Raw genomic sequence first — 15,000 nt, 5'->3', positions numbered from 1 at the left:
TCCCTCTTTCTTTTTTCTTTCTTTCTTTCTCTTTTTCCTTCCTTCTTTCTTTCTTTCTTTCTTTCTCTTTTTCCTTCCTTCTTTCTTTCTTTCTTTCCTTCCTTCCTTCTTTCTTTCTCTTTTTCTTTCTTTCTTTCTTTCTTTCTTTCTTTCTTTCTTTCTTTACTTCTTCCTTTATTACTACAGTGAGATGACATAAAAGAGAGATTTCTGGCTGCAATTTCTAGCAAGTCGCATTATTATTCGGGCTCCCTATTTAGTTCATGTTTCATTTGTTTTCGAAAATGATCTTTTTCTCTCTTTCATCACCGAGCTCCCCCCCTTTTCCAATCACCAGAAATCCATAAATGATAAGAAAGCTTACAAATTTACAGATTTCTATTTACTTAAATAAAAATAAGTCTTATCTCACTGAAATTTGATGAACTCAATGTTGATTAAGTTTGTTGAACTAAGGACGAACTCTGACCAAATTCATTAGTCTCTTACTTTTCTTAAGATAATCATTTGTGAAATAATTTAAAGGGAACGAAAGAAAATTTAAAATTCGTACGTAACAATACTAACATATACACAAAAGTCAGTTATAGTACAAGGGAAATAACAATCGAATCTTTTAATAAGTTATCTCCCTTGGACCATACTAATAGCATTTCCTTCTTTTCTTTTGCATCTGTTTTAACTGCATTTTAGCATTCGACTTTTTTCAGTACTCGCTTAAGGAATATATATTCTAAAACCAGGATCATTTCTCTCCTTTCTATCACTGCTCATTATTTCGTTCATATTTCTTTATCATAATATTTCTTTATCATAATTTCTCTTGTACTTTTTGCACACTTTAATTACGATGTTGATAATGAAGATGATGATGATGATCCATCTTCACGTCCATTTATAGACATGCATACAGTGTACACGGGCGCAGCTGTGTGTATTTTTTTTGTTTAAAATTATAAAAATGTGTCCTACTGATTAAAAAAATTCTAATCATTTATTTATGCAGCTGAGGATAGCTCTGCATTTAAATTGATATAATGATTGCATTGTCCAATTAAATGGAGTCGCTTGAAACTGTCATAGGGCATCACCTCTGGATATCCTGTTGCTTATTTTGATTAGATAGGTAAGTAGGTAGGTAGGTAGGTAGGTAGGTAGATAGATAGATAGATAGATAGATAGATAGATAGATAGATAGATAGATAGATAGATAGATAGATAGATAGATAGATAGATAGATAGATTTATGCATGCACACACACTTCCTCTCTTTCTCTCTCTCACATACACGCACATATGCACATGTATGTATGTGTGTCACTTTATAGTCATACATACAGTGTACGCGCGCGCAGGTATGTGTAGGTGTGTGTTTATGAATAGATTGATAGATATATGCATGCACACACACACGCGTACATACATACACATGTATGTATGTATGTATGTATGTATGCATGCATGTATGTGTGCATGCGTGCATGTATGTACGTAAGTATGTGTCTATGTGTACGCACATAATATATTCATAATAGGCGACCTGTTTTCATAAATTGCTGCCTGCGCTTTGAGTTCAAATCATACCGAGGTCATTTTCACCTTTCAGCCTTTCGGACTGGATAAATAAAATACCTGTGCCTTACTGAGATTGGCTCAACTTCTTCCCCTCTCACTCTCTTCCAGTCTCATTTCTCTCAGAAGAAGAGAAAGATCCCACGTTGTTAAGACATGATTGCGATTATCAACATCGTTATCAAAAGTTTCCGTATCAAGACATATTTTCGTATTCTTTTATTTATAGTAGCAACTGAATTGGAAATATATTGGGGAAATACCTTATTTACGTACACGAACATCTCGGGCTACATATATAGTGAGGGCGCATGGCTCAATGGTTAGGGGGTATTCGACGGACGATCGTAAGGTCGTACGTTCGATGCCCGGCAGTGCTTTGTATCCTTGAGCAAGACACTTTATTTCACGTCAAAAATGAGTCATACCTGTAATTCAAAGGGCCAGGTTTGTCACGCTGTGTCTCCATCTCTGTGTGTATGTGTGTATGTTCAGCCATTTGCCCGTTAACTTCATGAGCAGGTTGTTCTGTTGATCAGATTAATTGGAACAGTTGTTGTAATTGACGGCGAGCCAGGAAAAAGATACATCAATGATTTGAGAGTTTCAAAAACGATTTGCAAATGTGGTAGAGAAGGAGTAGAGCCCAAAACAAAAGAAATAAAAAACGATCGAATACATTTGATAACCCAATACTTTATACCGAATTTAGTTAACAACTCTGTGATAGGTTACAGATTTCTTTCGGTGAAGTCTCTAGTTCGTCGGATTAATAACAGTTGAACTGAAAAGAGAGTTTGTGTAACTCCCTGTAAAACAAAAATTACGGGCGACTTCGTCTGTTTATTCCATTTTCTCGCTGACGTTTAAATCATTCGTTTCGGGGTGAGCTTCAGCAAAGTCTAAACACGTAGTTAGCCGTTATATTGCCTTCTAAGAAGGATCAGATTGTCCTACAAGCATATAAGTTACTTTCGTGGAATTAATTAATAATTTCTTGAATGATATCCTCTTAGAAAGTCGTTAAGAATTATTAGTAGAATTATCTTTTCTGTCTCCAACTAAGGGGACATTTTCAATTACCGTATTTTAACGTGTATAAGGAAACCTAATTTTGGGGGCTTATAATTTGGAAAAAAGGTTTTGTAAGAGATTATAAAACTATCTATGTATAAAAAAAAATCCTATATTTTTTAAACCTAAGTTTTGAAAGAAAAAAAGGTTCCTTATCCACGTTAAAATACGGTAATTTATTATCACTTGCTTAAATAATTCAGTACATCAACCCCTGTGAGTTTTATCTAAATTAATATTATTGTCCAATTTAAATTATTTATGTGCACGAAAATTCCATGTACAAAAATAAGGTATTTAATCAATATATTATAAACATAATTAGTAATACTAGCAAAAGGACCGCCCTCCGGGCGGTTTTCTGCAAGCCCCTTCATAATATTTTCAAATTTGATTCCCATTTCTAATAATTTTTTATATTTACGTCTAATTATTTCTTAATGTAATAGTGCTCATTTACTTAGTAAATATTGCTTTCATTATTTTATCACAGTCATAATTTCTCTTTTTTTAAACAAACATCACTGTAGTCCAACAACAGAGGGAGAATCAGTTTGTCAAATTTTACCTTCCCCTCAAAGCAACATAGAGATTTCAAATTCAGCAGCCCATCTGTAAACTTTGCAGTGTGTGTGAGAGAGAGAGAAAGAGAGAAAACATTGCAAACAATGAATGAAATAAACATGAAATGAAAAAATCGTATTAATAAAAGGGCATTACATCAGATGTATACGCCTCCGACTTTGCTGCCTCATAACTTCGAGAAAATGGATACTTTTTAACAAAATTTTCTACAAATGTTAGATGTTGTGGTTTCAAAGTATATAGAGACTTATGGGAAATTTTTGTAAGGGGGTAGAGAGAGGAGTTTCAGAAAATTCACACGATCTGACTTTTTTCCTCATATCTTTCAGGAAGGTGGGTATCTTTTAATGAAAATCTATGCAAATCCCTTTCAAACGACATAGATTACGATTATAAAGAAATTTGTGGGAAGAATTTTTTCGAGGATTTTCCCCTTTTTGTTTTTTCTAATCCACAGCCTTCGAAATAATGGGGTTGGCGGGGGGGGGGGGCATCTTTGTATGGAAAAAGTTTTGAAAACCTTTTTTTTTTCACACACCTCTCCCTTATCATCCCACTTCGGACTTATTTTGGCCAGTTTTTTTTTGCTTGCACTTCAAAGCCATGGGAAGAGCATTTTCGGTAAAATTGTTTTTAAATTGTTAACATTTTGAGAGGGAAAAGTGACTTAAGGGCGATTAGCCTGTTGTTTCTAGTACATCGAAAGATAACGATCCTCGTTTCTTTATCACTCTCGCACGTATTAATGTTTTTCAGTAGTTTTTCCCCATAAATACATTTATATGCTATAAAAAAGAAAATTTCAGGAATTAGGAATTTTTTGCAACCCCACTCCCTGCCCCCGATTATCTCTGTTTAGAAATTAGAATATTGGAGAGCCTTAAAAGGTCATTGCTGGCATTTATCCACAGTGTTTTAAAAAGTTACGGAGATGTACTTGCATAGCAAATGACTTGATCCGTCTTCGTGTGCTTAAACAAAAACGATTGCAGCGTGAAATATGTTCGTAAACCATTCAAGAACACACAAACACCGTTAGTTGCACTTCAACATTACAGCTTCGTTTTTGTGAAAATATTTTCGTCGCTTCGAAACCGCGAGCTGATCAGTTACAAAACCTAAAAAAAGTGATGCAGCACGAAGTTGTATCAACGAACAGCACACACACACACACACACACACACACACACACACACACACACACATACACGTTCACGCACGCACTCGTACACATACGTGCACACACACATACATTGCCTTTCATTTGTGCGTATGCGTATATATGTGTGTGCGCGAATGTGTATTGGTATGTGTGTGTATTGGTGTGTGTATGTGTGTGTGTGTGCGTGTGTCTGACTGTTGAAGTTGTGTCTAGAAACTGTGAATAAAGTGCAAGATTGGAGTACTTATCGGTAACTTTTTGTCTTTTTTCTCCTCGTCTTCTAATCGTAATTTCCCCACTTCCTAGGCTCTTCTCAACGCTTTCCCGCGTTCAAAAGTTTTCATTCAATAAATAATGTTTTTAAATTACGTATACATTAATAGTGAATTAAAACTTAAAAGAGAAAGTGAGACTTTGCAAATGAAATGGAATACTCCGCAGTGAATGCAATGAATATTTAAATTTGTAATGAATTGGACGCAGTGAATATTTAAACTTGCAAGAAACCGGAGTTTAGGAATTGTTGCGTACTTATTTAATAAGTAGCTTTCCCCACTATAGAAAATTTTTGAAAATTTTGGAACAAAGCCAGCGATTTCGAAGGAAAAGTGTGAGTTGATTACATCGACTCTATCCTCTATTGTTCAACTCGTACTTATTTTATCGACCCCCGAAAGCATGAAAGGCAAAGTAGATCTTAACGGCATTTGAACTCAGAACTTAAAGACAGGATAAATGCCGTGTAGTATTTTATCAGGCCTTCTAACGATTCTGCGATTTTGCCGCCTTCATTTAGTTAGTAGTTTATCCTTCTAGCATTTAAATCAGCCATATCCGGCCAAAATAGTGTTCCTGCTGCATGTTGTTCAACGCGGACAGAAATCGAATTCTCAAGGTTACGCGACAATACATAAATTCAAAGCAATGAGAAGAAAGAGGCATTACATTTGACAGAGTAATTTGAATGATAAAGGTTTAAATATAGAGTATTTATTATAGCTTTGGATACAGAAACTTTTGATAACGATACCAAGTTTATTCGCTTTCAAAGAATGTTACAATTACTCTAAGAAATATTTAATGAATTACAGAAGAAAACGTGATTAAAACTTAAAAAAGGAAAGTGAGATTTTGTCAACGTTTGCTTGTTTAAACAACTAAAAGTAACATTGACGGCGACAACAACCACAGCAACAACGAAGTGAGTATTAAATCAATGAAATGTTAATCTGAATGAACAAACTCAGCCAAATGTAGCATTCCCGGTCATATTCCCTGTGAACGCCGTCATATTTTTATCACATGGATGTACAGAACTAGTTTGGAACACTATTACTCCATAGGACAAGAGAGTCCCAGATATCTGGAAAAGAAAGAGAAGAAATAAGAGAGGCAAAACAAGTTCAGATTAACAGTCCAAAGTCATATCATATTCTATTTAATAGCGAAATAAATATTCTAGGGTCATTGTACAGTGTTTGTTGATAATTTTACAGTATGTGCAGGTCAGTGTAGATATGATGGTCACACTAGATTAGAGTTCGCATTGTACAGTAACTGGTGATCAACAGATTATTTGGTAGTCAGTGTTGATTATTTAGTAGCGAGTTTAGGTACTAATTGGTTAAATCAAACTATTTGGTCGTCGGCTTAGATTATTTGCAAAATAATTTAGTCAGAGTATATGACATTAGAAATACGAGAAAATTAATCAAAATTAATTATCATGCAGGGAATTAAATAACACGCATAGAATTTCTAAACAATTATTTATTAGGAATTAAATTAACCAATTTTTTTAAAGTATTGATTTATCAACTATTGAACTTTGTAACTATTGATTGCCTAAACCAGAGCTTCTCAACCATTTAACGCTTTTGGTTTCTATTTTACTCAGGTGGACCCGCTCATGTTTAAAAACATCCCTTTATATTTTTATAATTAAATATTGTTAGGACCTGTATGAATAAATTGTTGAAATATTTTGTGTTTAGTAGAAGTATAACCAAATTATTGTGCATTCATTTTAACTTCAAAATCTTATATGGACCCCTAAGAGCCTTACGGATCCCACGGCTGAGAACCGTGCTCTAAACTACTCATTTCTTCTGTATCGGATTGTCTTAATATTTATTTGTCTAACAACTTTATACGGAAAAAAAAATCATCATTATTAATGGTTAAGATTTCTCACTTGCGAATAGTATATTATAGCCTAAAGCAGAGGTCCCCAACTACCGGACCCGGACCAGGATTGCACCGGGGTTAATTTGAACCCAGGCCGCACACAAAGAATATATCTTAATAGTTTGTTTCTATTTTATAGACCACCGCAGTCTACATGGTGGTTTATTTTGAAAAACTAACACTTCTGTCCGTGCCACTTACCCGCACCTGCCTGAAACAGTTGTAAATAAATATATATATATATGTATATAATATATATATGTATATATATATATGTATATATATTATATATATATGTATATATATATATATATATTATATATATATATATATATATATATATATATATATAATATATATATATATATGATATATATATATATATATATATATAGTATATATATATAATATATATATATATATATATATATATATTATATATATAAACTAACCTAAAAGCCGCACTCTGTGAGGACATTTAAGCTGGCTCCTGCTGGGGGTTAATTGAAGAGAACTAATTATTATCACTATAATACGTCTATTATGACTATATGCCCCGGCAGTGTTTGATTAGAAGTTAACGACAGGTGAGAATTAATTCTGTAATACAATCATTCTGTGGTTCCGGTCCCTGTTTAATTTCCAACTGTTGGCCAAATTGTACTAAAGTTCTCATCTCAACGTAAAATTAATGAAGCGAATGACATTTATCTCCCCCTTGACTCTGACGTCATCTGACAAGCGCCAACCAAGATGGCATTAATCAGGCAAGCTTTACTTGCTAGAAATACGAGGGGCGTTCAATAAGTAATGCTCCTGACCCACTTGCAGTTATTTGATCTAGAAATTTTGCATGTACAATTATATATATCTTTATAGATTAAGTGGCAAATTACAGCTCTGAACTAATTGTGGTTTCTGATTTACAGGTGTTTGAACTGAGTCAAGTGTGAAATGGAGCCTGTTGAGTGTCGAGCAGTGATCCGGTTTTTGTATTTGAAAGAACGCACACCACGGGAGACTTTTGATGAAATGAAAGTAACTTATGGTGATGATGCCCCATCATATGACCTTGTAAAACGCTGGCATCGTGAATTCAAACATGGTCGGAACTCTGTGGAAACAGCTCCCAGATCTGGTCGCCCCCTTCTGCCATTGATGAGGCATCTGTCCGTCGTGTTGAGGCTGCCATTTTGGAAGATCGACGCATAACTATTCGCCAAATAGCCCATGAGGTCAAGATTAGTACCGGGTCTGTGGAAACTATCATTCATGACCATTTGCATATGTAAAAGGTGTCTGCCAGATGGATTCCCAGGTTGCTCACATCTTTCCAGAAGCAAGAACGTGTCGATTGCTCGAGGATGAATTTGGAGATGTGCCAAGAAGATGAGTCAAAATTTTTCAAAAGACTGATTACACAGGATGAAACCTGGGTCCATCACTATGATCCAGAGACCAAAGCCCAGTCAATGCAGTGGACAAACACCGGACTCACCCTCCAAAGAAGGCAAGGGTGCAGCCCTCTGCTGGCAAGGTCATGCTCACAGTCTTCTGGGACCAGGACGGAGTATTGATGACAGATTTCCTGGCAAAGGGTGCCACAATTACAGGAGCCTATTATGCTTCACTTTTGAGGAAATTAAGAGAAGCTATCAAAATCAAGAGGCGGGGCAAGATCAGCAAAGGCATCCTCCTCTTGCAGGACAACGCTCCGGTTCACAACTCGCGTGTCGCCAGATCAGAAGCACAGGCGTGCGGCTATGAACTCATCCCCCATCCCCCCTACTCTCCTGACCTTGCACCCTTTGATTTTCACCTCTTCCCAGCCATGAAGTTGTTTTTGAAAGGGAAGCGTTTCCCAGATGATGCAGCCTTGATTTCTGAAGTCACGTCGTGGTTGGAGGACCAAGCTGGGGTCTTCTACAAAAACGGTCTTCAGAGCTGCATCAAACGATGTGAGAAATGCGTAACTCTGGGTGGTTCCTATGTAGAAAAAAACTAATAACTGTGCCAAGTTTCGTTGCTCTGCTGCTATGGGAAGTGAGTCAGGGGCATTACTTATTGAACGCCCCTCGTAGCAACTCATATGCTTCTAAAGAAGATCCCCGTGGTGGATCCCAAGAAGCAAATTAAGGGCAGATTTTCAATCCCGGGATCGTCCTGATTCCCAAAAGGTATAATATGCCTATGTAGAGCAAATGTGGACTTAGATAATCGTTTAGTATATATATAGTACAATATATATATATATATATATATATATATATATATATATATATATATATATATATAGTGTATAGTGTACATTTAAACAACAAGAGGTATCTGTCATAGGATTCCTGGCACGTTAGAAGGAACAGCCCAAGTCCAAACCACTATTAGCGATAAAACCTCGAAGGGAATGAAAAATGTTTTTATTTTTCTTTCCTTCGAGGTTTTATCGCTAATAGAGGTTTGGAGTTTGGCTGTTCCTTCTAGCGTGCCAGGAATCCTATGACAGATACCTCTTATGTGTAAATGTACACTGTATTTATATGAATAATATATAATCTATTGACTAATTTTTCTACACGCTAGGCCACTGGTAGTAAAAATTTCTAAAACCTTTATTACCCTGTTATTATATATATATATATAGTATATATATATATATATATTATATAAATATATTAGATATTATATATATATAATAATATATATAATATATATTATATTATATATATGATATATATATATATACAATATATATATATATATTATATATACCAATATTACATATATATATATATATCACTGTGACATTCACATTTCCATTAGTAGTAATAATTAAAAATTCCATATTAATTTTATGATGTGTATGAAATGATTTTTCGGTCGCTGGAAACATTGTCTGGCATGAAAATGTTACAAAAAGAAACCCCAGTCATGTTAATTAAAAAATATTAAAGAAGAAACTATATTTGTGAATCCAGCAAACTTTTGTTTTTTCCTCAATAATTGTCTCGTATTTACATAAATAACTCTTTTATATTTACATTAATAACTCTTTTAAATTATCAGAATTTCTAGATTCTAAACAGAAAACTTAGAGTTGTTTCTTACCATAAGTATTGTTGAGGAGTCGATATTGAACATTTTGGCGGCAGTGAGGTAGCTTGGATTGGAGACTCTTGCGAAGAATAGAGAAATCTAGAATATTTTTTTAAAGGGAAGAAAAAATAGTGGAATAAAAAGAACTTGAGGTTATTTGTCAATAATTGTTCGATTTCATTAAGAAATGAACCTATATTACGATTAAAACTCTTTTATGTATTGCTATTCTAGAATAGTGAAACGTAGGAAAATAAAAATAGCTGCTAATATTTTCTTTGTAAAGTATGGCAGTGATCTGGTAGAGTCGTTAGGACGAACTGCGAGAAGACAGCAAATCTTTTATGGTGGAACGCGACTATGATTTGCTTGGAGAATTGGAATCACAAGACTTCAATGAAATGCTAGCTTATTTGACAAATATTTTCCCCGTATGAAGGATCTGAGTCTATCTCTTCAAAGAAAAAAAACAGATATATTGAAATGCTGTGAAAAGCTAAACGCTTTCAAAGAAAAGTTAGCTCTTTGGTGTTGACGAGTGAAAAGAGGGAATCTACCAGTTACACATACACACATACATACATACATACATACATACATACATACATACATACATACAATGAAAACAAAATAACTCACCCTTGTCATTGTGTCTTGGCTGTGCTCTTTATTGAAACTCAGTTTGTATAAATACTCAATGGGCTCTTCAACCTGAAACAGGGAAAGAATAGAAAGAACAACAAATTTTTGATGGGTTCTAGTTTTTAATACAGTTGCCGTCGTCGTCGTCATCGCTGCTGCAGCTTCTGTTGTTGTTGTCGTCGTTGTTGATATTACTGCTGTTGCTTAGCTATACGTCGACCCAGAACTAACTGATCTATGTTCAAATGTATACCAAACTGACTAAACCGTCTCTCAAATAGCTTGAGTGTGATTTAAGGGAAATTTAACTGCTATCTTATCATAAGGCTCCCCGGACTGGCTTGGATTGCTGTTGTTGTTTTAGTCCTCGATCAGCCCAGATTTAGCAGATTTATGATTAAAAACGTTCTATCCAGGAGCACCTTATACTTTTAAGAACATTCTAAAGGCAATAGTACGTGTGGGTCTTTTAATTTTTCAAGACGGATTCAGTTCTTGGATAAGACGACATGTTGTGCCCTGGAGCAAGGCCCATCATTTTACGTGATTTCAACAGAATCCTAAAGTAATAGGTGTGATTATTGGACAAGACAGCATGTTGTACCCTTGAGCGAGGCATATCATTTCACGGTATACGAAACTCCCATTTGAAAATGAGTGCTAGCTGACTGTTGGTGCAACCTTCCCTCCCCCAGGCTATCACGCCCTCCATGTTTAACGGGGCTAACGGTGAGAGGTTTTAAACATTATCTACGTCTACTCGCGACCATATAAGCGATAGCATGGTACATGCTTCCAGGTTATGCTCGATTGTGAGTGACGGTTTATCTTTTAAAGCTCTCAATGGGTAATATGCCAGCAATATGGTTGGTCTTACCGGCAGGTGAGATGTCCACGGAGAGATTTGTTATTGGTTAATATTTTATGTCGTTTGTTTTGTTTAGGGTTATATTTACAGCGGCTTCATTAATAGCAACAGCTACAACAATAGCAACAATAGCAACAACAGTAACTGCAACCATAACAACACAGGCAGCAGCAACAACTATAAATATAACAACAACAACTCCAACAGCAATAACAGTATCAAAAAAGTAAGAACAATAACAAAAACAACAGTCATAACAACAACAACACTAAGACGGCAAGTTAAAATTTGTAGATGTAACTGCTGTTTCTAGCGGCTCGAAGTAACATATAGAGCCTCATTCATGGCAACCCCCGCCAAATACCCAAACATACGTACAGCATTCCAAAACACTAGAAGGATGCCTTCCTAAAACCACTATCGTAATGGTGGGTGTAAGAATCGCGGATCACATTTTTATCATGGATCATTCATACTTACATATATGCATGCATACATACATACATACATACATACATACATACATACATACATACATACATACAAAGGTACATACATAAATTAGAAATTTTCGCTTCAATATATGAATACAAGGAGGAAGAATTCTTTAAATAGCACCTCATTAACTTTCGATAAAAGTCCGGGGATCGAACGCATGATCTAGCGATCATAGTTACACATGTGCAGACATCACTTGAAAAGCGCGCATCAACTGCTACACAAACACAAACACACACGCACACACACGTTACAGTCGCGCACACACACAAATCAGACTGTCTTGCCCCCATTCACACATACACACATACTCACATGCACCATTCTCACATACACAAACACAATCGCACACTTTAGTTCGTTGGCATCACAATTATTATTTCCCTTTCATTCAACCACTTTTTATCATTACCTCCTTTTCATTCAGCCATTTTTTATAGTCATACGCCATGTTTGACCGCTGAATTGTATACTATTTTTTTCCCCGTTTTTTTTTTTTTTTTTTCATTCCCTCTCAATTTTTACCTTCTTATTCCTTTCTGTCCAAGAACGTAGGCCCGGACGTAAAAGACTTTTCCATTATTCCCGAGCATCAAACTAATACACCTACTTATTGTTCCAACACGTGTCTTCGTCTTTGCTTTTCTGTAAATTCGAACTATCTTTTTTTACAAAAAAGCCATTACTTTTATACCTAGTGTGCATTTTCCTTGTTTCTTTTTACTTTTCTTTCGCTACATATATGTATGTATATATATATATATGTGTGTATGTGTTTGTGTGTCTGTGTTTGTCCCCCTAGCATTGCTTGACAACCGATGCTGGTGTGTTTACGTCCCCGTCACTTAGCGGTTCGGCAAAAGAGACCGATAGAATAAGTACTGGGCTTGCAAAGAATAAGTCCCGGGGTCGAGTTGCTCGATTAAAGGCGGCTGCACCAGCATGGCCGCAGTCGAATGACTGAAACAAGTAAAAGAGTAAAAGAGTAATATATATATATATAATATATATATATATATATATATATATATATATATATATATATATATATATATGTATATATAGTTAATCCAACACAGAAAGCACAAAAGAAACTCAACAACGCGAGGACGTGGAACAAATATAGTATTATTGGACGCTCAGGAAAGAAGGAGGGTTTAACGTTTCGAGCGGAGCTCTTCGTCGGAAACTGTGCTTTACTCAGTGTATGTGTGCGTGTCTGCTTGTACGTGCGTATGTGTGTATACATGTATGTATAATTGTGTGCGTGTATGTATAATTGTGTGCCGTGTGTATGGGACGTATGTGTGTGTTCATTTGTGTGTGTGCGTATGTATGTGCGTGCGTGTCGTATGTGCGTGTAGTTCTGTGTGCGTGTACGTGTGCGTTTGTATGTGTGTGTATGTAAGCGTATATGGATGTATATGCGTGTATCCGTGGGGTTGTGAGTTTTGAGTGCGTGCGTATGTGTGCGCATGTTTATGTGTGCGTATGTGTGCGTGTGTGTCTGTGCCTATATGTGTATACGTATGTGTATGTGTGCGTGCGCGTGTAGGCATATATTGTGTGTATGTATATGTATCGGTGTATATGTGAATTTGTGTATGAGTGTGTCATGTGTGGTGTTTTTTTGTGTCCTATGTGTGTGGGTCGTAATGTGCGTGCGTGTGTGCGGTTACGTGCGTGTATGTGTGTGTGGGTGTGCCCATGTGTCGTATAAGTGTGTGTTCTGTATGAGTATTGTTTGTGGAGGTAGCTGTGGCGCATACTGTGTGGGGTGTGTGTATGTACTGTGTGTAGTGTGTGTGTGCGGGTGTTGTGTGGTATAGGTGTTGAAGTGTGTGTGCGTATTATGTGAAGTATGTTGTAATGTGTGGTGTGTGTGTAGTGTGTTGGAAATATGTGTGTGTTCGTGGATACGTGAGTATGTGTGGTATGTGTTTCTGTATAAGGACAATAATTTATAAAAACAATAAAATAATAAAAAAAACATAAATGATATAAAAAACGTAATAGTACGTAGGGAAAGGAATAAAAGAAAAAAAGGGAAGGAAGAAATAAGAAATAAAAAAAGTTGCTTGTTGCGGGAGGTATATACATATACATACAGACATACATATATATATGCATACTAGCTTAAGGTGACCCGCTCTACGCGCGGGTAAGAGTGTGGTTGTTATTTTCTGTTGCATCCTTTCGGTACGTAAAAAGCACCATCCGAACGTGGCCGATGGCAGCGCCGCCTTGACTGCACGAAAAAAGCACGTACTACAATCACGGAGTGGTTGGCGTTAGGAAGGGCATCCAGCTGTAGAAACACTGCCAGATCAGACTGGAGCCTGGTGCAGCCTCCTGGCTTCCCAGACCCCGGCCAAACCGTCCAATCTGTGCTAGCACGGAAAACGGACGTTAAACGATGATGATGATGATGATGATTCTCCCTCATATATATATATAAATTAAATTAGAGATAAAACCACTATTAGGCAAATCAAACAGTGAAAAACATAAACGAAAACATAAAAATAAAAATATGATATACAAAATATATAAAATATAAAATTTAAAAATTTAGAATTAAAATTATTAATTTATATTTATAATTTTTTCAAAAAATATAACTATCAAAAAGTATTAAAAAAGTTTAATATACATATTTATATATAGAACACACACACACACACACACACACACACACACACACACACACACACACATATATATAAATTAACCCAATAAATATCTGATTCATAATATTTGTTCTCATGATTGTATGGATGTGGTGGCGATGATAATTCTCTCTATGAATGCAGACAGACGTAGAGAGAGAGAGAGTGTGTGAAAGCGCTGTCGAAGGCGGGGAGGGGGGAGATATAGACCGCTGTTTCACGACGTTATAAAGAGATTTGAAGGGGAGTTAGTCGCTGTTAAACGACGTTATATATAGAAAGTGATGGGAAAGGAGGAAAGAGAGTGAGTGACGGAGAAGACAGATACATAAAAGAATGAGTAGACTTGTCAAAGTGCGTTTTTGGCCCTAGCAACGACACTTTTTAAGGATTTCTAACCTAGCCCACTGGCATCCTCACCTCATTTTATATGTCCCTGTAAATGTTGGAGTCAATCCGACGGGATCTAGTGGCCTTTAACCCGTTCTCAATGCCAAAACCAGACAAACAAACTTTTCGCATTTCAGTTTATAAATAGAGATGTATGTATGTATATATATTATATATATATATATATATATATATATATATATATATATATATATATATATATATACTATATATAGATACATATATACCACATATATATA

At 35.7% G+C, this 15,000-nt stretch overlaps 1 protein-coding gene across 5 annotated transcripts in view; it reads right to left on the bottom strand.

The window, feature by feature from the left end:
• LOC118764548 overlaps positions 1-15,000 on the bottom strand; it is an 84,405-nt gene that overhangs the window by 39,504 nt on the left and 29,901 nt on the right. For 4 of the 5 annotated variants that reach the window (XM_036505392.1, XM_036505391.1, XM_036505394.1 and 1 more), the window contains 2 exons: positions 10,313-10,384; positions 9,686-9,772 (listed from right to left, as the gene is read on the bottom strand). In XM_036505392.1, the coding sequence (XP_036361285.1) occupies positions 9,686-9,772; positions 10,313-10,384 (159 nt within the window). Of the gene's footprint in view, positions 1-5,364; positions 5,757-9,685; positions 9,773-10,312; positions 10,385-15,000 lie in introns of those variants that run through there. The other variant, XM_036505393.1, reaches the window with a different exon arrangement.

Source organism: Octopus sinensis, linkage group LG8 (genome assembly GCF_006345805.1).
Source record: "Octopus sinensis linkage group LG8, ASM634580v1, whole genome shotgun sequence".
Taxonomy (NCBI): domain Eukaryota; kingdom Metazoa; phylum Mollusca; class Cephalopoda; order Octopoda; family Octopodidae; genus Octopus; species Octopus sinensis.
Note: the sequence above shows the minus strand (reverse complement) of the source record. Positions and strands in the feature narration are given on the sequence as shown.